This window comes from Ambystoma mexicanum, chromosome 10 (genome assembly GCF_040938575.1).
Source record: "Ambystoma mexicanum isolate Mex_15411 chromosome 10, UKY_AmexF1_1, whole genome shotgun sequence".
Taxonomy (NCBI): Eukaryota; Metazoa; Chordata; class Amphibia; order Caudata; family Ambystomatidae; genus Ambystoma; species Ambystoma mexicanum.
The window spans coordinates 856370345-856397272 of NC_090932.1; the positions used below are offsets into that span (position 1 = coordinate 856370345).

At 46.6% G+C, this 26928-nt stretch overlaps 1 protein-coding gene across 2 annotated transcripts in view; it reads left to right on the forward strand.

Annotated features, from left to right (window-relative positions):
* Positions 1-26928, forward strand: part of SAMD7 (sterile alpha motif domain containing 7) — a 219440-nt gene that overhangs the window by 150729 nt on the left and 41783 nt on the right. For both annotated transcript variants that reach the window (XM_069618538.1, XM_069618539.1), the window contains exon 7: positions 7053-7174. In XM_069618538.1, the coding sequence (XP_069474639.1) occupies positions 7053-7174 (122 nt within the window). The remainder of the gene's footprint in view (positions 1-7052; positions 7175-26928) is intronic.

The following is a 26928-nucleotide window of genomic DNA, read 5'->3' on the forward strand; positions in this document are numbered from 1 at the left end:
CTTCCTACATTCCCCACACTTGCAGAACATGCTCCTCTCTTTCCTCTTTCGTCCTTTCTTCTCCTTCCCAGAATGTCTTAGCTCTCTCACCTACTCCTCCACCTGTGCTTCTGATACCTGTTCTCTTGTGACCTCATGTTCTTGAAATACTCCTCTTTTCCTTACCACTGGGCCTCTCAGTAACTCTTCCCTTGTCTTCCACCTCCTCCTTATGCTGTTGTTCTACACTCTCTGCTATCTCCCCAAACTCCTGGGTCGCTCTCTCTCTTCCCAACCACTGTATCCTAATGTTCTTCACTGCCACCTGCCTCCTTCCAAAGCAACCTCAAATCATCTCTTCTCCTCTCCCAGTCATGCCCTCTACTCCCCTACAGCCACCTCCAAAACAGTCTCCTTCTCTTTATTCATTTCTTTAATTAGTTGATAGCGCCCAAACCCGGAGGTATAACAGCGCTAGGTTACATTGGTTGGAAAAAGACAGTTGACATAAAACAGTTGCTGGGTTACATAATTTGTATGGTTGCAGCAGTAATGGTAAGTAGGATAGAGTTAGCGCATTTCAATAGTTTTGAGTTTTCACAGAAGATCAGGTAAGAAGGCTCATCTTTGGTAGATGGAGGGAGAGCATTCTAAAGAGTGGGAGCAATACATGTGAAGCTGGCGCCTCCCGCTCTTTGTCTGGTGAATCTGGGCATCGTAAGGGAGGAGGAAGAGGAGGATCTAAGGCTGCGGGGGTTGTTTTTGGAGATGCACGCAGTGAGGTAAGTGGGTGCAGTATTTTGGATGCAGCGGTGGGTGATTGAGAGGATTTTAAACTCAATACGTGCCTTGATGGGCAGCAAATGAGCTTCATATTTCACTAGAGAGATGTGATCACATCTTTATAGGCCCCAGACAGCTCGAAGGGTGTTATATTTGATCAATTGTAATTTTGTTAGATTTCTGGTGGAACTTCCAGGAAGTATGGCGTTGCAATAATCCAATTTGCTGCCGATAATGACCCTCAGCAGAGTAAGGAAGCTGTTCGTGGAGAGGAATTTTCTGGAATGGTTGATAAATTTAGTGGAGTAGGCGGCAGAGGAGGCAACAGCTTTTACATGTTTGAACATGGTGAGTTCAGAGTCAAGGTGGACTCCCAGGGTGTTAAGAGAGCTGAACACGTGGGTGATGTTTCCATCGATGGAGATAGAGGCAAAGGCAGGATCTAAGTGTTTGAGACGGTGTGGGGAGCCTATGATGAGCAGCTCTGTCTTGTCATCATTCAGGCATAGATGCTGTGTCGCCATCCAGGCCTGAATGATGCTGTAAATCCGGTTGATGTTGTCAGAGTCGAGGCAGTGATTAGCAGTGAATTTGAGGAGAATTTTCGTGTCGTCAGCGAAGTTGGTGTAGGGGATTTCAAGGCTGTCCAATTTGTTAAAGAGCGGCTTAGTAAACATAAACATATTATACAGGGTGCGAGATAGGCATGATCCTTGAGGGACCTCGTAGGGAATGGGGATAGGGTCAGCAGCTTCTGATCCAGCAAAGATCCTTGAGGGTCTTTCACTCAGAAAAAGAGTTTATCCAGTTGGCTGCTTCATTGGAAAGGCTGAAGGTGGAGGAGAGATGGTGGCACAGGATATTGTGGTCAACAAGGTCAGAGGCCGGAGAGAACTCTAGTAGAAGGAGGAGTGTAAGGTCACCTGCGTCCCAAATGATGTCAAGCTGAATATTGAGGTCAAGGAGAGCAGACTCTGTGCTGTGTATTGGTCTGAAAACAGATTGGTGTGTGCCCAGAAGGTTACAGGCTTCAAGGTAGGGTAAGAGTTGTGTGTAGGCTGTGCAGTCCAGTATTTTAAGTAAGTAGGGCTCCGTCGTGATGGGCCGGTAGTTCATGGGGGGGTGGGGCGAGCAATGGCTTTTTGAGGAGAGGGTGACCCACGCATCTTTAAGGGTTTTTGGCACTGTATTGGAGTCGAAAGAGGCGTTGATACATTTTGCAATGATGGGAGCGAGGGGGTGCTGCACACAGTTTGATGATATGGGATGGGCAGAGGTCTCCTTTGCAATTGGAGGTTTTTAGTTGATGGATGATAGTGATTACTTCAAGGGTAGAGGGCATGTTCTCTGAGCATTTTGAGGGTGTCACAGGGGAGCTTGGGGCAAGACCAGGCTCACTAGAGATGAGTATGGGTGCATCATGGGGATGCCAGGCGGGTGACCTTGTGGACTGTTCGGTTTGCCTGTCAGTTCTGGTAGCGCAATTAGTCTAGGTAGGTAGAGGGAACAATTATGGCTCGGCAGGGGTGTCATTTCAGGAGTGGTCCCCGGGCCTAGAACTCTTGCTCTACTAGCAACAGGAGTGGTGTGGGCTGGCAGAGGTTGTAAGTGATGGAAAACAGGAGTGGACCTTTGGATAATTAAAGGCTGTATGGGATTGGTTCATTTTATTATGTGGACTGTACTCTGTGTGCTCTCCAAGTTCTTCCTCTCCCTTTGCGAGTCTGTGAAGCAAATTGTTATTGGGCTGTGTGCCTTCTTGGTTGTGCATGCATTGTGAGTTCCCTTTGGAGCAGTGAGCTATGCAGACTTTTCTGGTTCATGAGTGCAGATGCGTGCAAAAAGGCTTAGTCAGGCACAGAGGTCGCAAACTTTGATGGGATAAGTGAACTTTTGAAACTCTCTTTCCTGCAAGGTCGGTCTACTGTGGGCGTTGCTTGTGCATAGTCCCTTGATGTTGAGGGCAGTGTAGCAAGATGCAGTTCGCAGGGCGTCTATGCTGTTTGACGTACTGCTTCCAGGGTAGGGGCAATGGGACATCACTCACCCCCTTTTCCGGCAATGTCCCTCCAGTCGGCGCTGTGCTGCTCTCCAGTGGCACGTGAGGGAGCTGCAACCCTACTTTGCCCTCATAGCGGGTGTCAGGGCCGCCAGTGTTCGGTGTTCCGATCACAGCTGTGGGTTGAACTCAGGGGGCCGGTAGGTACCTGCCTCAAAACCACATAGATCTGGTCCTTCGTCGGGGTGGCATACCGGGTGATGTTAGTGGCAGGCAGCCAGTGTGTTAACAGTGGCCATTAGTCTGGGCCACTAACTAGCTCCCTGTTCCTCAGACGGTACAATAGGGGACATTCGTGGCAGGGTGTTGTGGCCACTTGTTGGGCAGGCACGGTATCCCCCATGTCAGGGTGGCCTGTATCCTGATGGCCCTGTTCCTGGGTGATTACCTTCCTCCTTGTTGTGTCAAGCCTTTCAACTGTTGGTGGCATCTACGGGTTCTAGCCTGGCTGACAGTGCAGAGGTGGACTGGCCTCCCCGGTGCATGGTGGGAGCCGCTTTCCATGTCACCTGATAGCGCCTAGCACCTCTTCCCCGGTGCTGGAGGGCCTTTACCTCGTCCTGCTTTGCGCAGGCCACATCCTTTGCTGGATAGTACTGGTATCGCAGGTGCGCAATGATACTCAGTCTCTCGGAGTGCCTGACAGTGCCGAACGCCACTTATCCCATGCAGCACCTCATACCTGGCGCCGTTAGTGCAGAGTACAGTGCTCAGATCAGTACGCTCCAATGTCACGCACGTGGAATTCCCCTTCAGAGGCGTTGTGGTCATTGTTGACGCTGGTGTGGCACAGTTGGAGTAGCTCTGTTTGGTGTCTTGTGCACTCAACGCCGGTTGCGCCTTAGGATCAGCTGCTGGGGCGCCTCTGGCACAGAGTTGGCACCTCTCTGACCTCTCTGACGACTGGGCACCCTAGGACCTCGCTGGGACCACTGAGCACTTTCCTCCTTTCCATCGCCAGATGGCTCAGGGTCACACAGTGTGCCTTCATCAGTGGTTCCTGCGGAGGGAGCATTCCTCTTTCCTTTCTGCTCTTCCATGGAGACTGTCTCTCTTTTCAGTCATATGGCCCGGGTGTCTGCTGGGGTCCTCCATTCTCGCTACCACCGCCAGGCCCAGGGTCTTCAATGGGGCCCTTCTCGTTTCTAAGAGCTCCGACGGGTAGCATGACTTTTCTTTTTTTTTTCACGGCTCCTACCAGAGCACAGTGGCTTTCACCCGCAGCAGCCCGGGATCCTCCATGGGGGTTTGTTATGCGGCGTAGCACTCCACGGGTGCTACCTCTCGTGTGAGTCTGGCCAAACCTGCAGGCAGGGATGCCCCCTCTTGTACTCTCCTGATTGGCGCGCCTTGTTTGATATGTCGCTGCACGGTCCGGGCTATTCAGAGCGCCATCACTGCTTCAACTCCAGCAGTGAGCATGTCTTCTCCGCTCGGCTCTTCCTGGAGCAAAGTAACAGTCACCGTCGGTGCACGGGATCTTGCTGGGCTCACCCCGTTGCCGCCCCAGCTTTGAGCACCTCCTTACATATGCTGCCTGGCCCGCGATCAAGCTAGGGGCTCCGGTGGGTGTTCATCCTCGGTGTTCCTTGTTCATGAGGTCAATGTTTTGTCAACTGCCTCTGATGTACATTTATGTCGAGGTCAATCAACACTTGCGCCATTTCATCATGGAAGCCACAGTGCCCCCCTGCTACGTGCATGACAAACACCTGGACCCTCGGGAAACTCTGGTTTCCAGTACCAGTAGGAAATGTAGGGCCTATCCGCCTTGATAATATGAGGCCGGTCGTCATGGGAGAGGCGCTGTGGAGTTAGCCTCAAAGAGCCTCCTTCAGGCATCATGGGGGCAATACTGCGCTCACTGCTCCAGCAGTGAGCCAAGCAGAAGGCTCTGCCAGTGGCAGACCTGCTGAGTCCAGAGTACCTGGGCCATGACAGACTCCCGCAGCGGCTGCTGGATGCCTGCACAAGGGCTCCTGCCTGCCCGCACTGCAATACCTGGAGCCGGCGGTGCGCAGTGTCCTCACCTTGTCATCACTGATGCCTCCGCTGGCTACTGCTGCCTCCTGCAGCCCATGCACACAGTAGACATAGCGAGCCCCAAGCACCCCGGGCGCCGTTACCGTGGACAGCTGCTGATCCTCTCCCTGGCCGCACAAGCACCCTCTTTTCTGAGGACAGGGTGCTAATGTGGCCTGCACCCCTCTTCCCAGGGCAGAGGTTGGCACCTCCTCCTTCTTCGCGGTATACACTGCCTCCGTTGTCTTCCCCCCTCCCTGCATGGCAGAGACTGCTGCCACAGCAGCGCGGCTATCTCTCTGGGCGGGAGATCTCTCTCAACTTGCAGCTGCGGCCGCCTCCCATCTTCTTCTCTGGGGCCAGAGCAGCACCGCTCGTGCCGTTGCTGCTTGACTGGGCTCTCACCTCGCCTTCTTTTAATTTCTTCTGCGAGCACACACAGTCCTTTTCTTGCGGCAGAGTGCCGCTGATGAACTTCACCACAAGGTGGCCCGGGCCTACCCCGCGGCTCAGGCAGTGAGGCGCAGGCCCCTCCTGGCTTGCGGTGGGGTCGGGTGCTCCTCTCCATGCCTTCTCCTTTACACGAGGGCCGCAGGCAGGGATTGCACTCTGCGGGCTCATCGTCTCCACTCCTTTCTTCATCCAGTAGGTGACTTCCTCGTCGCCAATGTGGTGGGTGGCCTGACCTTGACATCCGGCAGGCCCCCCAGAGTGCTATACTCATCGGCACCTGACAGGCCCAGTGCCCAGTCCCTGACCATGCAGACCTCTGCCACCGTGCTGGCAATAAGGGTCCCACAGCATCAGGGCATGCAGGCCGGTGCCACCACGTGTAGGCCTGAAGCCTACATGGAATGAGACACAGACTCAGGAGTTCCTCTTCTGGAGTGTGCAGCCGTTCTCCCTCACGTGCCTGCAGGGCTCCCTTTTATTACCTTGGGCCATGACACAGTCATGGCCCATCTTAAAAGGGCAATGAAGTTGGGAGGGACACATCCCCTTAAAGGGGCAACACACACCTGGGAGAGTTCACTAGACAACACCGTTCCTAACTCTCAGAGCAAGACAGAGCACTTTGTCACAGCACATAAGCCGTACGTATTTGACGGGGCGCATAAGGATGGTTTAGAGTACATAACTGCTCGTATTGCAAGCAATGATTGGGGTTGACGCTTTTAGCACCTGGCTGTGGGAACTGCCCATCTTTATTGAGTAAAGGTTTGCTAAAAATGAGGGCTAAAATGGCAAAAAACACTAAACGATGACCAAGCAAAGGACACTTGGCATCTAGCTGCTTAGGAGAAACCTCTTTTCACTTTTGACAATGCCAATGTTAGTGGAGGCGATGCAGAGGGTCTTGAAAGATGAAGAGGGTGGCCCATGAGTGGAACAAGACCATGGAGGCAGGGGGAGAGTGGAGGAATTTGGAAGCACCCTCAGTGGCAAGTGCCATCCTGACAGCTATTAAGCTGCGTGGCCATAAAGTTGAATACTTCTCTAAGGACTCCATTCTGATCTACATCTTCATCAGGGCGTCAGAAGTCATTCTGGGGCCCCATTTATTTTATTATTGGTCAACTTACCACATTCTTGCTATTTCGAATTAATTAAGATCATTAAAAAAAATATTTTGCATCTGTTTTGAATTGAGTTTTTTATTTAACTCCAGCACCCCATCCTTTCTAAAGGAAAGCCTGGGCTGATGCAAAAAACAAACGAACAACATAGTTACTCAAAGAAGTCAATGGTTACTCTTTAAGCTTGCTTTTTTAGATGCCTAATTTCGGAGTTCCTCAAATTGACTGAGTAAAAATCAGCACAGCCCTTTTTTAATCTAAGATACCATGGACACACATAGAGTACCTATTTTCACCCATGTGGAGGGGGCTCTTGGTGCTGAAAACAGATCTTCATTGTTACCAAATGAATGGTCCTCATTTTAGTGACCAGCGAAGGATATAAGGCTGAGTGCACTTGAAGCAATTCTAACTTGTGACCACAAGGTCAAACACACAGCCCTGTAGTGGATGCATTGGTCCACTGAGCAAAGTGCCCAGATATTTGATATAATATCAATTGGATTATAGCTTATTGATTTATTACTTTTACAATACTTGAATGTGAATAATTCCCACGATTTAACAAAATCCATTTGTCTGTCATATTTCTAACTTTGACAAAATATTGTTTTTTTGTTTTTTAATGAAAGGAGCACATAGCTTGTATCTCAATGGTGATGACCTTTCTTCCGCTGATGACATTCGAAAGTGGACTGTTGATGATGTGCACAACTTTGTCTTTAATCTTCCCGGTTGTTCGGAATACGCGCAGGTAATTTTACAAGAGGATTTCATTATGAAAAGTGTCATAATCGGAAAAGCATTAACCTGAACCTTTCTGATATTTTGTGTAATATTGTTGTAAAAACCCATGCTCTTCTAAAATGTAGACCTACCCATCATGATGAAGGTCCAAGGTCTGAAGATCATTAACAACAATTTCTAAGATTCGTGTTTTAAGAGATTATTGACACCTGCATCTTGTAGGCATTTCAAAATGAATTTCTACTGTTTACAGTGGGTTTGATTTATTGTTGACATTTGTGCTTTGGAAAACTGACTTTATTAACTCAGGTCAGAAAGTACATGTATAGCTATGATTTTTACACATGATTATCAGGGAGGAGACATTGATACGCTACCAGATGTCAGCCATTACTTGTTATTTGAACTTATTTTGAGATAGATGACAGTGTATTGTAGGGTATTCTTCTCATATTGCCATAAGGTGCTAGGATGAGGTGTGCCCTTGTCATGTCATATGGCTCTGGCACATTGTACATTTGGTTGGTGAGAGTTGGGATGCGAGTGGCACACTATCTGTTCTTCATGACTGCTCCTGGACTTACCACCTGTTTTTTCTGTTTTTCTGTTGTTTAGAAATGACAATTATTTTATTTATTATTTTTAATGTGCTTATACATCAAGAAAAAATTGGGTTTTAAAGTGCCCACAGGGCTAAGGGAAGGGAGCAAGGGAAAACAGCAAGACAATGGAATATGCAAAATACAAAAGCGTTCCTACTAGGCCTTGTGAACATTTGGATTGTGCAAGTGCAGAGAGAGGGAAGGGACAGGGGGATGTGGTTGGTGCTAGAGGGTCCACATAGGTGTGAAGTGCCAGGGAGAACAGTTGCAGGGCAATAGGTGCCAGCCAATGACCACTAGATGGAAGAGGGCTCACCAGCCCCAATAGGTGCAGGCCTGTGAGGCAGCACAGGCCGAGTGGTGCCCGAAGGCAAGTGCAGGTTAGGGTGTATGCTGTGGGTGATTGGACAGAAGGCCAGGACCCAGAAGGACACTTAAGGGCCCAGGCCACCAATTACAGCAACTATGTGGTTTAGCACAGCAAGGAGAGAGGGAAAGAGGAGAAGAGGAAAGACTTGATGTGCTTGCAGTACTTGAAGAGATCTGGCTCAAAATGGAGAGAAAGGGGAGGATGTTCTAGACGAGGGAGCCAGCCGAGGAAAGGGTACGGCCTCCCGCTCTCTGCTTAGAGAGGCAATTTACAAGCAGACATTTGGAGCCGGAGGATGGGAGGGATCTGGAAGGAGAGTATTTGGTGAGAGAAAGTTGCAGCTAGTGTGGTCCCCAGCCCCAGACATCCTTATGGATGATGCAGAGGGATTTAAATGTGATCCTTGCAGAAACTGGGAGCCAGTGGAGAGATTTTAGGGCAGGAGAGATACGGGCCCTGGATTTAAGGCCAAGGATAAGTCTTGCAGCCCTATTCTGGATTAGCTGGAGGGGCCGGATAAAAGAAGAAGGGAGATTAAGGAAGAGGCTGTTACAGTAGTCCAGCCTGGAGAGTACCAGATCTCTGGAGACCTTGAGCTTCTGGGGGAAAGTGAGGAAAGGGAGGATGCCCCTGTGGAGATGGAGTTGGAAATGGACCTTCTTGGTAAAGTCAAAGATGTGAGGAATGAAAGAGAGAGAGTAGTCAAAGATAACTCCCAGGTTTCTGATCTCAGAGGAAAGAGAGGGAGAAGAGCCCATCGAGGTTGGCCAGAGAAAAGGGAGAAGAGAGGGACGAGGGGCCCAATAGGATGAATATCAGTCTTGCTGGCATTGAGACAGCGGTCATTGGAGGTACACCAGGACTGGATAGTGGATATGCAATCAGGAATGACAGAGGAGGTCAGAAGAGATGCAGAGGGTAGTCTGAGGAAGAGTTGGGTGGTGTCTGCATAACGGTGGGAGTGTGGGGAGAAAGTGGCGATAAAGTGAAGAAGAGGGGTGAGATAGATGTTAAAGAGCCATAGCGAAAGGATAGAGCTCTGGGGAACACCACAGGTGGAGATAGAGGCAGGGGTGAGGAGAAAGAACCCAGGATAACCTGGGAGGGATGGCCAGTGAGGAAGGAGGTCAGCCAGTCCAGTGCCCGCTCTGAGATACCAAGGGTATCATGGATCCGTTTTATGAAGATGTAGTGGTTAACTGTGTCAAAAGCAGAGGAGAGATCGAGTAGAATGAGAACGGCAGGTGAGTTGGAGTCGTCAGATGCGAGCAATTCTTCACAGGTATTCAGGAGAGCAGTTTTGGTGCCTCAGTATGCTTGGAATCCAGATTGATGGTCGTGCAGGCAGCCAACAAGCACAGTATGCTGGGTCAGTTGGGGGAAGACCAACTTCTCCAGAAGTTTCCCAAGGAACGGAGAAAGAAAGAGGGGCAGTAGTTAGCCAGACACGAGGGGTAGGCAGAATACTTTTTCAGGAGGGGGTGCACAAGAGAGTGTTTGAGGAAGGAGGGGAAATACTGAGTGGTAAGAGAGTGATTGCAATCCACAAATCCACAAATGCAGGGGCAATTAGGTTTATTTTGTATCTTTTGTCTCCATTTAACTTTTTTCTCCATTGAAAATCTTTTGATGTGAGCATCTTGTGGTCACTCAAGGATTGTCAGGTTGTCTACATGGAAGAAAAGGAAAAAAGCGACAACTCAGCATCCAAGCTTTGGCACCATTGACCTGCATGTTGCAATCCTGTTGACTTTCCTTAAACTTCTGCTCAGTCTTTGTTCTTAGAGTTTGCTTGCTCCATATAAGTCTGTACCATGCTCTTTCAAATTCTGTTACTGAGGTCACACCCAACAAATTGCTTGAAAGTTGGCAAATGCATGTTCAACCAATTCTATAAATAGGTTCCTAATGGTACTTCTGAGCCTCCACCATAAACTATCATGTTCTACACCAAGAATCTCTATGAAATGTTCTCACCTCTGATAATGTATGTGTACCTTGAGGTATTTACATCTTACTTTAATATCTGCAGCAGTTATCTTCTCTTGCAGACTATGCATATTAAAGTCAAGACATTACATTTCATACAAATTTCAAAACATAGCTTGTATCAACTTGGTGGTCCTCCTCTGGACTGCCACATATGTATCTTAACTATGGGCCTCATTACACGGTATGCAGTAACCATGGCGCTATTAGCGCCCTGGTTGCCGCCGGTATTTTACCGTGTCCGCCTTGGTGGATGGCGGAATTACCGTCCTACTCCAAGGTGAGCGGGCGGTAATTCCCCATTCACCAAGGCACTTCCCCATTCCCATTTTTGCCCCCATAGGGCTTAATGGGAATGGGGAAGGAGCTAATTACGGTACCGAAAATTGCGGTACCGTAATTAGCACCAAGGTCCCTTTGCAGGCCCGTTCCTTAACGGCTGCTAAAACCAGCCGTTGACGGTGGGTCCGGCAAAGGGACCTCGTAGTAAGGCGGTAAGGGTTTACCAGTACCGATGACCTTACCGGTACTGGTAAACCCTTACCGCATTCCGTGTAATGAGGCCCTATGTATAGAAGTGGCAGCCCAAAACATCTTTTACAACACAGACAATGCACTGGTAAACATATGAATTCCACAAGCATGAATTAACAATCATTTAGTTTCTTCTAGGGAAGGGCTGACCCTTTACCTTGCTTCTGGTGAGAGGGTTGAGCAGTTAAGGGCAGCCCGTCCCAGAAGCCACCTTGACCTCAGAGGTTACAGAGGTCCAAGTGACCTTAGGGACAGCTATTCCCTGGGGAAAAGCTAAGAGGCACAAACCCCTGGACACAGCAACATGTAAAGGCAGCGTCTTCCAGCAACAAGCAGGAATACAGTGGTGGAGAGTTCCTGGAGGCAGCCTAGCAGACAAGATAGAAAAGGAAGCTGATAAGCAGTATGCAGGCAGGTGCTGGCAGGCAGTGGGATAGAGGAGCACAGCAATGGAGCAGATGTCTGGCCAAACAAGGAAGGATGGGGTCTGACCACAGGAGGAACAAGGAAGAAGAGCAGGAGCACAGAGAGCACGAAGATCAAGACTGAAATAGACAGCAGCGGCAGCATGAAAACACATCAGGATCATTGCGATGTAGTGCAGCGCTTGTCACGGTGAAACGTCGGACATGGAGCATCGTTACATCAACCTGTCATCTTGGGAAAGGCGCCCTGCCACATAGACTCAGTGCCATCTTGGAATTGCCACTGTACGGCCACTCTGGGGTCGTAGCCGTGACAGTATGCTCCCTCCAAAAGGATCTGAAACAACAAAGCTGTAGGAGCCGACGTGGATGAAAAGCCTTCAGCAGCAGAGGAGTGCATATGTTTTTCACCGGTTCCCAAGAAGGTGAGCACCATCGCAAACCAGGAAATCAGGTACACAGAGGGGCGGAAAGATGCTGAGAACCAGATAAGGTGGTGAAATACCCTGAACCTATGGTGTGGGACCCTGAAAAGCAGAGGAAGTGGTGGCCAGCAGAGAAGGGGGGAGAAATATACAGAATCTAGGGTCTGGAACCCTGAAAGTAATATTGAAGAAACTTTCACAGCTATGATAATATATGGTAGTGCTTGGCAGGAGAGTAAACCAAGACTGCCTAGAAGGAGAAGTACCGAAGACAGGTGATTCTGGGACTCGCACCCATAACAGAAATGCATCAGTTACTCAACCTCATAGTGACAGTACCTGGGAGAAAGGTGAACCAGGTTGGCTGTGCAATTGGTAGTGCTTGGCAGGAGAGTACACCAAGTATACCTAGAAAGAAAACTGTTGAAACCAGGCGAGTCTGGGACTCAAACCAATATAAGAAGGACAATCATCACTCCTCTTCATAGACACAGTATCAGGGAGAAGAGTGATCCCAGTTAGCTGTGCAAAGGAAGAGAAACCTGGGGAAGGCAGACAGCCCCTGGGAGTTGTGAACATTGTGGCAAAGCTAAAAGAAGGGAGACATTGGGCCTCATTATGAGTATGTAGGTAGCCATGCCGTTTTTAGCGGCATGGGAACCCCCATACCGGGTACCGGGTCCGGGTTCCAGAAATAGGGAATTAGCGGGCCATTCTGACCTTGGAGGGCCCGGTAATTCCCTTTCCTGGAACCCAGACCCAGTACATCCCCATTCCCATTTGAGCCCCCAGAGGGCTCAATGGGGATGGGGGGGATGCTAACAACGGCCCATTAATAACGGACCCGTTGTTAGCATCCTGGTCTGCTAGCGGGTCCAGCTAAGGACGCCTGGTTTTACCAGACGTCCTTTGTGGGACCCGCGAGCAGACCTCGTAATGAGGTGGTAGAGGGATAACGGGACCGACAGCTCTACCGGCACCATTATCCCTCTACCGCCTTCCTCGTAATGAGGCCCATTCTATTAGCTCTTCAAAGAAGTGGAAAAGAAACCAGGGGAAGGGAATCATTCCCCCTAGCCTTATGAACATTGTTAGAAATCAAGAGAAGAAAAGCCTTCTCTTGACCCCTATGGAACTTTGTTTGTTTTTGCGCCATTTGGAACTTTTTGGAAAAGAACTATGAATGACCTACTGAGAAGATAAACGCTTTTCGCTTTATATTGACTTGTTAGTGTGAGGGCTAGATTTAGGGTTTTTGATACGATGGTGGACTTATCCTTATTTGACATCCTGGTGGACCTATTTGAGATTTCCGTTGAGGCAGGGAAACCACTCTTAGCGTTAGGGCTATTGAGGCCTTTCCCCATCCCTACTTTCATTTGAATAAAATCTGCTTTGTTTTTGCCCTGTGTCCCTAATCTAAGTGTAACTGGATGCAACAGTGCCTTGATTCCCCCGGGTTTAGGTGCTTTACAAATGTAAAAAATACAATAAATAATTAAACAAAAATGCCACCTGTGTCAATCTCTCACTCCTGCACACCCACAGCCGTTACAACCCCTTTCCTTGCTTCTGGTGAGAGTGTTGAAGCCACCTTCATCTCTGAGGTTGCAGAAGTCCAGCTAGTCCCTGAGGAAAAGCCAGCAGGCAAAATCCCCTTGACACCGCAGAATGTGATCCCGGCGTCGTTCAGCAAGAAGCTGAAGTGCTGAGGTGGATGGTTTCTGGCGTCAGCTTGGCACAGAAGATAGAAAAGGAAGCTGGTAAGCTGTATGCAGGTGGGTACTGACAGGCGGTAGGATGGAGGAGCACAGGAGGGGAGCAAAAGTAAAGACAGACAAGGAAGGGTGCGGTCTGGCCGCAGGAAGAAAAGCAGGAGCACAGAGAGAACGAGGCTCAGTGCTGGAGCAGCAGCAGGAAAACGTATCTGCAGCGTTGCGATGCGCGGTGGTGCTTGTCGTCCCTCCTAATTGGGAAGGGCGCCTGCGTCCCGTCGACACGGTGCCAACTTGGAATGGGCGCAGTATGGCCGATCTGTGACAATAGCTGCAACAGTGTCTATGTTTAGCGATAGAAAGAACAAGAATGGGTCCGATGGTCAAGGATCTACATCCTTAAAAATTCCTAGAAATCAGTGAGTTTAACCTTTAATGTAATACTTACAAAATATTAGATTTCACTGTCATATCATTTAAAGCTTCTAACTATCTAAAGTCTAATCGTGAGTTTTTCATTGATTTGTGTTCATGTACGTTTACATGTACCAATACAAACTGTATCTGTCCTTTTGTCTTGTTAATTGTCCTTTCAATATTTCTATATCATAAGTTTATCATACATTCTGCATTGTTTCTTGGACCGCCTTATTGCCTCTTCCACATTTGTGTTAAAATACAGAACAACTCCTAATGAGTTTTCTTATAGTGTGCAGTCTACATCCTCACATTTCAGTTTTGTGTGTCACTAAACATAGAGCGCAAAGACATTCTAAAAACCTCCTAAGACAATCACGTGTATAACAATTTATTGTATCTTAAATCACTGGGATGTATTGTTGATCAACAGAACTGCATGCAACCCTTTCTATAGGAGTTGCCGAAAAGAGCCATAGGCAATACCTCTTCAGTACCAGTGTATACCTCTCCATTTCGAATCCAACATTTCCCGTGCACATGTGTGCCTCTTTATCACACTGTTTAGAAATGTTGAGGTACTTTCAAGGGGATAACATCAAGATGCCTCTCCCGTATGAACATCACCCATTGCCTCTCTCACATCATATTCAAGTGTTCTCTTTGGAAGTGTGGAAAGGAACTTCTTAAAATCCATTGACCATGCCTGGCCAGTCCTGAGTCATAAAGGCAAAGACATGTATTAGATATTTCTGGAATTATTGAAATTACAAGGAAAACTGAGACTCTCCTTCGCAGTCTATTTCCAAATATTTTTTCTAATGCCTATTACATTTCTAGATCATTTAACTAAATCATCTCTCATTGCACAAAGAGCAATGGCGTTATTACGAATACAGGGGTGCAGTAAAAAACAGCAGTAACGTGGTGGTAATTCCACTACTGCCACATTACAGCACCGCTATACTACAGGTTTTCAGTAAAATACTGAAGGTAAATACGCCCTCTTAACACCAAAAAGCAGGAAAATCAGCAGAATGGCAACCGGCAGTAATTCCGCTGAAATACCCATCGAGTCCTATGTAGTCCAAAAAATGGGGACTAAACAACACCTACCACCACTTCTAATCTGGCAGTAAATTCGCAAGACCAAGTGGCGGTAATGGTAATTCCATTCAGTGGTAGTTTGGCAGAATTACTGCCGCAATACCGCCAAACTCACAATGATCCCCAATGTGCTTAGTGTACTGATTGCAAACATACAATCCAGAGTGACAGCATGCATTAGCAAAAGTTTGCAAAGTAAACCTCTGTGCAAATGTGCATGTTTAAAAATCTTCTAAAGGTAATCCAAGCTTTTCAGGAAGGGAATGTGTTTTGCGCAACTAGCTTAACAGTTGGTCAATTTCGTAAGACTGTAAAGGTATCATTAGGCCACCTAAACCTCCTGGTGATGCCCTTTCTGGACTCTTTGTACTAACTGTGTTGCATCTCTCAGTTATATACTGCACATTAGATTGCTGCCAGGGTCGGACTGGGCCATAAAATTGTCTCCGGCACCAATGAAAAAGTGGCCCACAGTTGCAAATGGCTATTCACACTGTTTGAATAGTACCCAAGGGGTTTTTATTTTTATTTTTTATAATGTATGATGCAAATTGTGCATTTTAAAGAATATGTATTCAGCAACACTGGTCAAAACTACTAGCTGCATAGTGAATTTACTCATCAAACTGGCCCACGTTGGCCAAAAAAGTGGCCCACAACAGCATTTTGTGTTTTTGGTTCGGCCACAGACCTAATGCACTATGCAGACCCTCCAGGATATTGCGGCATGAAATGGAAAATTTTGCGGCAAAAAAAGAAAAAATTGCGGCACACAACTGCATTTTTTGCGGCATTATTTATTGTTGAAAAATACATCATTTAACATCTTTTTTATCCAAAAACAGAGAACTTGAACAGTACAGAGTGTTGCACATTGAAACAGGAATGTTTGAGGTGATGTGGAGAACTTTTAACAAACCTTTGAGCTAACTTTTTCGAGCAATAGCATCAAACTGTGAGCCTGAAATGCCCGTCATTGTTTTTTCAAAGCAGTCTTCTGAGTTAATGCCTTCTGCCACTTGATTTATAAGCACTATAATGGCACTGATTGCATAGCTTTCTGAGCACCCCCGTCCATTCCTGAGCTACATCAGTTTCAGTACTTGGTCTCAATCCCATCTGCCCTAATCACATCAGTCCTGACTTGCAGCTCCTCTTTTATTCTGTGGGTTCCTAAATACAGCTCTACCAGTCGACCTCAGTCCTGACTTTCAGCACTCTACGCAACTCCTGCTTTGGTACCTTCATAATGCTGCCCAGCTATAACCCCTGCATTTTCAGTACTGGGATGTAGACACATACAGTCACACACGAACACAGCTCTGCTGATCTACCTAAATTCTAAAATGCGCCCCTTCTGCTATCCCCCTACTGAGATCCTCTCACACAGGTGCGTCCAGGCACACCTGTCCCTAGTTAAGTGGTCCATTTCTGGAAGCCCATCACTGCTTCACTACCACTCTTTAGTCATGGCATGTGAACCCAATGTGTACGGGCAGTCCTCCGGGGTTAGGTCCACACATTTCAAAACAATGACATTGAAGTGGAGCTAAACACCCTCAAAGCCTAAATTGGCAGATAAGTACCAAAATCGAAAATTTTAAAAGACTGGGGAGTGAAGCGTTGGGTATAGATAGTGGGTGAGTGCAGTGAAGAAAGAGGAAATCCAAAGATGGCATGGGGGTGGTGGGATCCCTATAAAAGTAAATGGAAGGTGTATCTTAATTAAAGACTCAGTCTCCCATCCAAATGAGCCATGAGAATCCTCCCTTCAGCGGAGGACAGGAGCATCCTCTGCAGGCCATCTGGCTTGCCTCCAAGGCTGAAGGCACTTCCCTCGCCAGCATTCGTCCCCCAGATCTATACTCCCAGTCCGTTGCTGCGCACTGCTAGAATTGTTTTGCATAAATCAGGGCATTATGTAATTCCTTTAGCTCTTAGTCTTCACTGTGGGTCACCTGCGTCTGAAAATCACCTCCTTCCCAGTTCCTATTCCAGCTTTCTACCAGATTCACTGCCTGCTCCTCTGGAAGCACTCTCGAAACCGCATAACACTCTGAGGTGCTCCCACAGTCAGTCCATCGCTACTAGTGTTCTGCGAGTTGCTCCCAAAGCCTTAATCCTCCACAGCAACACTGTGTTATTTGGGGAAGGGGTCCCTCAAGATGCTTCTTAAGCTCAAGGGATCCAGTAAGCGCTCTTGCCAGTAATCCTGCCAGGTTTCCTGGCATCTTAAATCCTTTAAGTCATTTAGTGCGGTGGACAGGCCACATCACTGGTGAGGGTCACAGCACAGCTGTGGCAGCAATGCGCTTTACAGGAGCTTGCTGCCATGTGAAGAGGATATGGGATACTGCTGTTGCCGAAGCTTGGTCTCGGCAAGCTTGGTGTCAGTGCAGACCCTCCCTATAATAATCAGGTCCAGTACCTCTGCCAAACACAAAACGTGGGTTCCTTCCCCAAGATAGTTTCTATGAGTGTCCTTCATTGAAGTCCTGCTAAAAACAAGCATTTGCAAATCCAACAGTATTGACTTGATTTTAACATAACTGTGTATAGGAATTGCCAGCTGCTGCTATGGTAATTAATTGCAAGGCCTTTGTCATTTGTGTCCCGTTCTGTCTGGCCACGCTCTTTAGGACAGCCAGGCTGAGTCACCACAGCCTAACATTTTGGGGTGTGGAGGGGGGAGAGGGCTACAGCTCGATCAGCTCCATAGAGGGCCTTGAATTCAAAGGTGTCAACCCTGGTTCACACCTTTGAACTGAAGCCCCTCGGTTTATTTGCTTTTTGCTCAGTGGAGTTGTTAACCTTTGAGCTGCTGCAATTGGCAACCCCTCTGTGGATGCTATAAATCATTAAATGAGCGTGAAAAAGATACATAAAGCTAATGTGTCTTTTTTGCGCTCATTTAATGATTTATAGCGGCCATAGCGGGAAAAGGCAAATTTTGCGCTTTTTTTGCAAATCGCAAAATCGCCATAAGCTGGGTGGTCTGACTATGAGCCAGTCCAAGCCTGATCGCTGCTCTGGAACTGGTTCACCATTGTCCCATATAACTATTGATATACACCTTACCAATGCTGCTCCCAACAACGATGTTACTGAGGAGGTTACTAATGATGTTATTGAAGATTCCTATGTAGATTCCACCTCTCATGACACACGCTTGAGTATTGGTGTTGATAATAACCCCTTCTCTTCTTTTATCTGTCAGGATAGCCAAATTATGGATCTGGCTAGAGCAGCTAATGGTGTCTATATAGCCACAGGGTCTGATGCCATGACTGACACCATTCTTAACGATGTACCTAGTCGGGCCTCCTCTTTATTTGATGCCCACCATGCCACTTACCCAATGGGTTCCTCCACTGTGGCATGTGCTATTGGGGGTAGGAACCCTTAAAGCTTCTCTTTTAAACACTTTGAGGTTCATTACGAGTGATTTTCGGGAATACCGGCTCCAGTATTTTTACTAGACTGGCTCACTCCAAGTCTGCCTGCCGGTAGATCAGGGCCCTATCAACAGAAAATTGCTGCAATCACCAGCACCAGTGCCACCTGGGGTGGAGACTGCAGCAAACCCATTCCTCAGACTGCATGGAATGGGAACTAAGCGCTGTTGCTGGCACCCGTAATATCCCAGTAACACAGAGTTGCCGGTAGCCCACTGGAATCACCGGCAGGTTGCCGGAAAACCCGTAATGAGCCTGTTGGTCACTGAATAAACATGCAATCAATGATCATGATTATATTATGAATAATGAAATTGATTTGCCGTGTGTAGCAGAAACTTGGCGGAATGCTTTGTGGACTAGGCACAGAGTTTTGAAGTGAATTCTTCCACTGATCAGGAGCCAGTACAAAGATTTCTGAGCTAGGGTAGTGTGGTTGCAATGCTATAATGTAATGTAGCTCCTTACCGGTGCCCGGTATCCCCTACCGCCAGACTTGGAATGAGGGCTGATGTATGAATCCTAGAGGAGAAATGACGAAGTAAAGAATTAAGTGAACCTTAAAAGTGTAAAAAGAAGAAGATTACACGTTAGAAAGTGCAGCAGAAATCAGAGGTATAATGAATGTACATACATTGAAACGCAAGATAGATCGATCAAGTCATCGTATAGGCGTGCTACAAGTAGTAAATAAAATGCAGGCAGACCAGCCATTGTACAGAAACTGGACATTGGTATAATGAAATATGTAAGCCAAAGAATCACAGAGAGGAAATGACAGGCTGTGTCGCAGTAGAATAGTAGGTTGTTGGAGCTGCATTGGGAGGTTCTCTGGCCTGAAGTAAGAACTGAGAAGTCGCGGTCTAGCTATCTGCACTGAAGAGGGACATATGTGTGGATGATGAATACTCTCACGTTAAAGTGCAAGAAAAAACACAAACGATTCCAAGTCTGCGGGTGTTGAAATTCTGTGCTCTGGAGTTTCTCAGTGAAATGGGTTAACAGCACTCTGTACACTGTATTCTGAGCTTGCCAACAGTACATTACCACTGCAGGGGCCAGTGTGATGCGATGTGTCATGGTTGTGAAGAAGTATTTTGTGACCCTTTGTCAGACCTCTAACACAACATCTCTCTTAGGTGAACACTTCAACCGTTCTTCAGTGGTATTGCCTGCACCCTCCTAATCTCCTTCAATATGCTACTGTAGAGGAGCAGACGTACACATCTGCATGGGACCTTACCCCCTACCTCCCCTGTATTGGAGAAATGAGACTGTGCCCCGTCTAACACTAGCTATTGTACCAAAATCAGAGTTAGTATTTGGAAGACGGTATCCATTAAGACAACCATATTGAATGTACCCTCTAGTTGATGACAGCCTGCAGGAGGAGATCCCTGAAGGAATATGAGAAAGAGCTAAGAAAATGGACTGATGACATCATAAGAAAGTGTGCACTAAGTCCTGAAATACTGAATGAAGACAATGGCCCTCATTCCGAGATTGGTGGTAGTCATGGCGCTATTTGCGCCATGACTGCCACCAATAACGGGTCCGGCACCGGTGTAGTTCAATGGGGACTTACCGGTGTAGTCCGACCTTTGCGGGACCGGTAAGTCCCCATTGAAAATGCCATTCCCCGTTCCCATTGAGCCCCCAGAGAGCTCAATGGGAATGGGGAGGGCGCAAATAACGGGCTCGCGAATGGCAAGCCCTTTATTTGCAACCTGGTCCCCTAACGGGACCCATAAGGTAAGTTTGGTCTGACAAATGTACCTTACGGGTCCCGTTAGGGGACCTCGGAATCAGGCGGTAGGGGATTACCGGCACCGGTCTCCTTACCGGTGCCCGGTATCCCCTACCGCCAGACTTGGAATGAGGGCTGATGTATGAATCCTAGAGGAGAAATGATGAAGTAAAGAATTAAGTGAACCTTAAAAGTGTAAAAAGAAGAAGATTACACGTTAGAAAGTGCAGCAGAAATCAGAGGTATAATGAATGTACATACATTGAAACGCAAGATAGATCAAGTCATCGTATAGGCGTGCTACAAGTAGTAAATAAAATGCAGGCAGACCAGCCATTGTACAGAAACTGGACATTGGTATAATGAAATATGTAAGCCAAAGAACTACAGAGAGGAAATGACAGGCTGTGTCGCAGTAGAATAGTAGGTTGTTGGAGCTGCATTGGGAGGTTCTCTGGCCTGAAGTCAAGAACTGAGAAGTCGAGGTCTAGCTATCTGCACTGAAGAGGGACATATGTGTGGATGATGAATACTCTCACTTTAAAGTGCAAGAAAAAACACAAACGATTCCAAGTCTTAATTTATTAAAACATTTAAAAGCTTGCAGAATGAACAGAATCATGGTCTCATGTCACGTGAGTCGAGGCTGAAAATAGAGCATGAACTTGGAGCTGCAGACACGATAGCGAGTGACCTCACTCCTGTTGCATTACTAGGACAAGGATACTCTGCAAGGTCAAGTACAGAGAGAATTTCATGGCAGAAAGCATGGGTGATGAGAGATGTTGGGTTAATTGGGGTGTAGGGCAGCTCCGTGTCCTATCTACCTGCACCTGGGTCTTGGCTTATGTGCTGCTAATTGAACCAAATGTTCCAGGCATGGCACACGCATGCCAAACCAATTGTATTAGTCCATATAACGAAGGACATTATAGCTTGAGAAACCAATGAAACACTGTGTAACTGATTTATCTTAAATGATACGTATGAAGAGGTAGTCATACATTGTCCACCTGATAAATGACAGCCAATAACAAACCTAGCTCCTATATGATTGCATATCTAGAGGTGTCCCTCAACCAATCCCAACCTTTGATAGGTTTTTCACTATTGCACAAAGAACGTATAGAATTGTATTTCATGTGGAAATCGCTGAGAGAATGAGCGTATGTCTGTTGATGTTCATTGTAAACTGCCTGTTTTAGACAATTGCTAATAAAACATCAACTTGTCATCTTCTTGAGTGTCCGGTTATATGGACTATTCTGGTGTAATCCCAACCAGAAACAGATGCATGTTTTGAGGGGCCATAAACTCACTAGCGTGGAGTCAACTGGACATTGCTCTATTTTACACATGCATTAGCTGCTTATTCCAGCATAAATCTCTCATATCCAACCTCTGCCTAATGTCAGGCTTTGGTAGTCAACTGCAGACATTGATCAATGGTTTCATATGTGAATATTTTGCAAAAGTCATTGCTTTGTTATTTCATCTTCCTTGTCCAGGAATGAATTCTGGCTGTTGGATGAGTTGTCATGGGGTGTCACCTCTCTCCCCTTTCCTCTGCCCTTAGATAAGACTCAGAGATAAGGGGAGAGCTACGGGTCTTTTGTTCCTTTAAAGCACTTTGTCAGTATTTTTTCACTCTGCTATTTTGGTTCTTGTCAAATGATATGTTCTTCTTTTACCTACTAATGTGTAATGATGTTTTAGAGCAAAGACGCCCCTGCATGGGATTGTGGTTGTTCTATGTAATGAAGTTGACTGACAGATTCCTTCAGCTTTCCCATTCAACTCTCACACGTGCTCCCATCAATAACGTAAAGTATCAACATACATTTCTTACCACTTTTTTTAACTATCCATCTATTGTTCCTTCAATTTGGGATTTAGCATTCTTGGCTGCCTTGCCTGCACCTCTTTGCTTTTGCAAATGCACTTTCCTATTGATCACCAGCTGACGTTCCTTGCTCTTCTTAAAAACCTACATACATGTTCTTAACACTCCTGTAAGCACACTCTTGGGGTATCCCCATATTGTATTTGGTTCATTTATTTAAAAATATGCCCCTTTATCGTTGTACATGCTTCTCGTACTCAATCCAGAGTTGCCTCATTTCCAAAAACCAATTTGGTGTATTCCCCATCTTTTCTTCTGTGAATTTCCCGAATTTCAGGCTACCTGCCTTTGTATTGGGGTGCATCTCTTATTGTTCTTAGAACAGATTCCATAATTGTACCAGTTACATTTTACTAACTAATGAATACCATACCAAATATGCCGCCACTTTGCATGGCTGACAACCTGTCAGGTTATAGAAAGTCTTAGGCAAGTCCCAGAGCAGGGAATTAAATGTAAAATATCATCTTCATAGTCATGGGTCAAATTGATATGATATGATATGTTATTTATAACGCACTTAATACCCAGATGTTTCTAAGCGTGGACCCAGGGATCGAACCTGTGTTGCTCTGTGTCGTCTTACTTCCAAGGTGAGCACGTTGCCCCTGAGCTATCCTCCCAAGACAATTGGGACCAAATAGTCCATTAAGAGCTCATCCTTGTTCATGAATTACCACGGAAAGCAATGTGTACTTGTTGGAGTTAACACATCCTGGGAGGCATATTTCTTCAATAGACTGCAACCTTTGCCCCAACATAAGCCTCTTGGTATTCGGAGCGGGTACAAAGAAGCTTGAATGGCTACAAGAAGGCAGACATTGTAGCGGGTCTTTGTGAGCCTGGTGCTCTTTTTAATCTATGTTCAGCCTGTTCACCAGTTTTCTATTAACGCCTATCTGTTGTCTAGTCTCCAGTACCCTCACTGCTGTACCCTTTGGAGCATTTGTACTGCCGATGTGCCCAGTCCGCCTGGCAGTCTCCGGATGCTCGGCTGCTATCTTGATGGCTTGCAGGGGACTTGTGGAATGTGAGCCTGCCTAGACGTTCTGTGCAGTTTTGCTGTAAGGATTGTTATAAAATGCACTTATAGAAAACAAAGCTGAGACACGCTGAAAATGCAAGGATCCATACAATGCCCTTGACTCCCCAAAGAAAGAGGCTTCTGCTCCCTAAATACAATATGACATCTATTTTAAAATGTGCTTTTTGGAAGACATCTATGCGTTTAAGTGTAATATAAATGGCTACTTAATTGTCTTCATTGCTATTCTATTTTGAACTAACATAAACCCTTGAGTGCAGATTAAATTCATGATAGCATAAGAACATATTCATAATCTTGCTTTGTAGAGCTGTGTGTAAAAATGCAACATGTATAGGAAGCATTAACAAGCCATTTACTTCACAGTGCATGACCTTTGGGTGCCTTGAAGTTTGCATATAGTTTTTCCTGCCCAAACTGCTAAACGAAGGACCTGTTCATGAAATGAACATTGGCTGAGAACATCATTTTTAGTGTCTGCTATTAGGTGGTGCTGAAAGCGCTACCTCTAAGCCAAAACTATTGTCATTAAAATAAGAGCCTTGACATAAGAGCTTTAAATAGGGGCTTACAATTAGAGTCCTTAATGCTTTTCAATGCAGATGACAGATGAGGATGGATTTGTGTTGCTTGGCTATGTGTTCCACCCATTTAACACACATCTCTAAGTCAAATCTAAATGATGTCCCTTCCATTCCCACCCACCTTCCGTCAAACCACACCCCTTTTTGCACTCTTTACCGTGCTGAATTTGTCAGCCATTTTTTTTCCTACCCAGCCGCCATCTTGAAATGTGGCTACATTGTGGCTACAATTTATTTTGGAAACCGGAGACCCCGTCGCCGATCGCAATGCAAACAGTCAGATAGTCAGAAAGATAGGCCGTAAAATTCAATCAGAATGAGACGATGCAACCTAATGATTTGTTACAGCTAAAAATACTCCATGTTTGTGGTTTAGATTTTTCTCAAATTCCAGGTGCACTGATAATTATAATACATGAACAAATTGAGTGAGACGGTTACATTATGGAGCCTGTCCCACAGAAAGGAGCTGCATATTTGACACTTCAAGATGGCGCCACGTCGAAATTGCAATTACAAATTTACGGTCATATTCACGCTAAACTGAACATGTGATCTAGTTTCACATTATTTTCGTTTTTTAATGGGCAACTCCCACACGGGGATCAGGTGGGGCATTTAACTAACCAACAAGTCTTAAGATATTCTAAATACCCGCTGCATGGCTCATAAATGTGGCTCCGACCATGGAGAGCAAGGAACAGGTTGTGAATTTCGGGACTGGAGCTGCCAAGCTACTGCAGTCTGTACGTTTTGTCCCTTCCCCCCGCGCTTGCCTGGACTGCGTTCTTCCTCTCGTTGCCTTTTGCAACCTGTGGCGCAGCCTAATTTTGCTTCCAAAGGTTAAGACCGCAAGAGGGAATCAAGTAATGTTACAGAGTGATCCAGGATGCATCAGCTTTGAATTAGCCCTCCTCTAGTGAACCCACGGTGCACCCGTCTCTGCTCTTCCCCGTGAGCCCACACCAGCGGTTGTGGTGTGCCCCCCCTTTTAGGATAATGAGTCCCTCTCAGGGCTCTGCTAATGTCACATGCTGTGATCATGTGACTCATGCAATAAAAGGGACATCAATGGCAACTGACTCCTGCCTGCTGTGTCGTTCTTCCTGCAGCGCAATGCTGGCGCTGCAGAGCCCCCCACCACGGCAGTGCCCCTGCAAGGCAATGCTGCCCCCATTGTAATTAGCAGGGGCCCTGCTGGGCAACTCTGAGTCTGTGAAGGGTTTAGATAGAAGTGCACATCTATAGTAAGTAAGATTAGTAAAGAGATTCGAGGATTATGTTGTAAAGACTTTTAGGTGCGGGGGGGAAAACTGAGGTCATGGCACAAGACCCCGACAATAAACAGTAAACAGAAAGAGGATTCAACTTAGGAACCCTCCCGTCCCCTGCACACTTTCAAATGTTTGGATTAATCCAATACAGTTGTTTAAACTGCGTTATATGCATTGTACATACATTTGTTTCTAACACATATGGTCAGACACAGGAGTGTGAGATAAAAAAATATATATCTTTATAGTCAGGCTGTATTATTTTCAGCAAGAATTATAGTTCAGACAAAGATTATTTACAGTGCATAGAAACAGTATCGATAGATAAAGCTCAAATTGAAGAAAAATGGAGTCCAAATTGATTAGCGACGCGTTTCGAGGAAGTTCTCCTCTTCTTCATAAGGCCACACTTGGACTCTTAATGTAAAAGGAAAGCATAAATTCAGTAAAGAAAATTTTGTAAGCACAATGCATAGACTGTTCATGTCATATTAAATGTATACAGTTAAAAAATAAATGGCATTAATTGTATTTAGAACATTCATCTGCCCCTAAAAAATAGGGAATTGAAACAATATAACATGTTCTAATATGCATTGTAATTCATGCAACATTATTAGATTAACTAGGTTGCCCCTGCTCGAGAGAGGGGCTGAAGGTCTACTGAAGCATCTTTTCCTGCAAAATTAACTGTATAACGTCCATCATACTGTAATTTAGTGGAGTACTACCTCTAATGGGATCTATCACGTGGATGGTGAAACATAAGCTAAAGAAGTCTGTGTCGCAGAGCCCCTGCTGGGCAACTCTGGCTGTGTGCGCATTGGCTCATGATCCGACCGTGTGCTCACGGTCCCACAGGATGATCCCTGCAACTGGGTATGTCGCCTGGGTGCCTCAAGCGACTGCGTGTCTGGACTGGTGCCTCTGATGGTCCAGACGCAACAGCAGTGGGCTTTTTTTATTCAAAGGAGGACAAGATTTCATCCTAGGAGTGGTAAGGTAGGAGGACCATGTGCTCTACTGTCAGGGAGGGGTAGCTGTTGTCTGTGCTCCAAAACATCTATGAAGGATGTCTATTCACAAACAGCCCTCTTAAGTGATGATGCTAAACTGCATTTGCACAGACCATATCGTAACTCCTGTAGTTTACCACCAAACAACTAATGTACACACGGCGTATACTCCTAGCCGAACACTGATCAGTACTGCGCTTAGAAGGTGGCAGTGGCGTCGCTAAGGGGGGTGATTGTGGGGGGCCGGGCCCCCCTCTGAAATCCTGGGCCCCCACTTGGCCCCCCTCACCTAAGGCGAGCAGTGACCGTGTTCTCTGTTCATGGTGTTATTTGTGACACTCACTAAGGCAAATGTCTGCATATCACACAGCAAATACTCTCCTTTTGTCTCAAAGCTAGCAGTGATCTTGTTATGCATTCTGGCATCGGTATGAACATGAGCACGAGCCACTTCTCAGGTGTTCCTGCCCCGCTTTTGCACAGAGACCTCCATAGTGTGCAGAGCAGCTTGCAGCCCCTCCCATCAGAATGTAGAGCATGAAACTCCTAATTATGGGCCATTAGTCACTGAATTGTTTCGTGCCTGCATTCAGATGGGAGGGGAGCTGCAGTGGGGTGTGGGTAGTTGTTGTGCACAAAAACCTCTCTGCAAGGGGGCTTGTGACATCAGACATTACCTTTCATAGGTCTCCCCCCACTTTTGTCTGTGCCCCCCCCAACTTATGTATATGGCCCCCTGTGTGTCCCTCCTAAATTTGATTCCTGGCGACGCCACTGGAAGGTGGTAACATCTGTCATGAAGCGCTTTAAAAATCAACAAATTAGTTGTAGGCAAGCCAATGGTTCACAGATGTGGGGAGTAGTCTTTACAAGTGTCCTGTCAAAACTGCAGGCGGAAGATTAACTCCCTTGTTAAGAGTGGCCAGGTGACACTGTCAGTGGGCATCGGTATTCTAGTCACCGGTTTTCAACACAAGGGCGTTGTAGTCGTGATATTTGGTTGAGGTAGCGACCATCCACCCTAACTCGTCGCCCCTGCCCATCTCCGCCCCCAGCATGCTTTACAGCGGACGTGGGGGGTGCATGCTTGGCCGAGGGCGTAGTCAGTTTATTGGCCGTCTGTGTTAATGACTTTTCAGTGAGAGAATAGCTC